At 40.9% G+C, this 1,497-nt stretch overlaps 1 protein-coding gene across 1 annotated transcript in view; it reads right to left on the reverse strand.

The window, feature by feature from the left end:
* SI (sucrase-isomaltase (alpha-glucosidase)) overlaps positions 1-1,497 on the reverse strand; it is a 115,546-nt gene that overhangs the window by 92,009 nt on the left and 22,040 nt on the right. Inside the window, exon 13 of the mRNA XM_010840924.1 lies at positions 661-745. Coding sequence (XP_010839226.1) covers positions 661-745 — 85 coding nt within the window. The remainder of the gene's footprint in view (positions 1-660; positions 746-1,497) is intronic.

Raw genomic sequence — 1,497 nt, forward strand, 5'->3', positions numbered from 1 at the left:
AGTCCCTTGGACTGCAAGGAGATCCAACCTGTCCATCCTAAATGAAATCAGTCCTGAATATTCATTGGAAGGACTGATGCTGAAGCTGAAACTCCAATATTTTGGCCACCTGATGCAAAGAACTGACTCATTTGAAAAAACCCATATGCTTCAGTGGGAAAGATTGAATGCAGGAGGAGAAGGGGACAACAGAGGATGAGATGGTTGGATGGAATCACTGATTCAGTGGATACGAGTTTGAGTAAACTCCAGGAGTTGGTGATGGACAGGGAGGCCTGGTGTGCTGTAATCCAAGTGATCGCAAAGAGTAGGACGTGACTGAGTGACTGAACTTAACTGCATAATGACACAGAATTACAGCATAGTGCTCAAGGAAAAAAAAAATTATCATTTACATTATGATTTCAAACAAATTTTGTTTCTTTCATTTATCATTTAATCATGGGCAATTCATCAGTGGTAAAGACAAATATTCTACACCAAAATTTAAAAATGTGCTCCTTTCCTTAAGCATAAATATTTTGAACAAAAATAAACACCACAGTTATTTCAGGGTCTCAAAATTATATCAACATCTGTAATTTAGAAAGATATGCTTGAATATACCAGTAAATAAATATAGTTTTTCTCAATTAACTGTAGAAGATAAATGAAATTTACCGGGAGTAAAAGGTGGGTAATTCAGGTTGTTCGCACTGCATCCTGTCTTTGAACCTTGAACAAAGCTGGAAACTTCATTCATGTCCTGAATGGATATAAGATAAAAAACAACATATTTTATATAGTTGTAAATCATATCTGTAGAAGGTCTCTATTTATTTGTAAATATTTTATCAAGCGCAACCATGACATTCTTCTCCAGAAGGCAAATATAACCTGCTGCTGCTGCTGCTAAGCCGCTTCAGTCGTGTCCAACTCTGTGCTACCCCATGGATGGCAGGCCACCAGGCTCCCCCATCCCTGGAATTCTCCAGGCAAGAACACTGGAGTGGGTTGTCATTTCCCTCTCCAATGCATGAAAGTGAAAACTGAAAGTGAAGTCGCTCAGTTGTGTCCTACCAACCAACCTACCAACCTACCAACTTGTTTAACTATTCTCACTACTTGATTCTCCTTCTAGTATGAACAAATTATTATAGTGAGAAAAAATATTACTTATGTTTGCATAAATATATATACCAGATAACAGAGGTATCTGGATGGGTTTAAAAGATTATACGGAGAAGGCAATGGCACCCGACTCCACTACTCTTGCCTGGAAAATCCCATGGACCGAGGAGCCTGGTGGGCTGCAGTCCATGGGGTTGCTGAGAGTCGGACATGACTGAATGACTTCACTTTCACTTTTCACTTTCATGCATTGGAGAAGGAAATGGCAACCCACTCCAGTGTTCTTGCCTGGAGAATCCCAGGGACGGGGGAGCCTGGTGGGCTGCCGTCTATGGGGTTGCACAGAGTCGGACACGACTGAAGCGACTTAGCAGCAGCAGCAGCAAA

The sequence above is a fragment of the Bison bison genome, unplaced genomic scaffold, assembly GCF_000754665.1.
Source record: "Bison bison bison isolate TAMUID 2011002044 unplaced genomic scaffold, Bison_UMD1.0 scf7180017864149, whole genome shotgun sequence".
Classification (NCBI taxonomy): domain Eukaryota; kingdom Metazoa; phylum Chordata; class Mammalia; order Artiodactyla; family Bovidae; genus Bison; species Bison bison.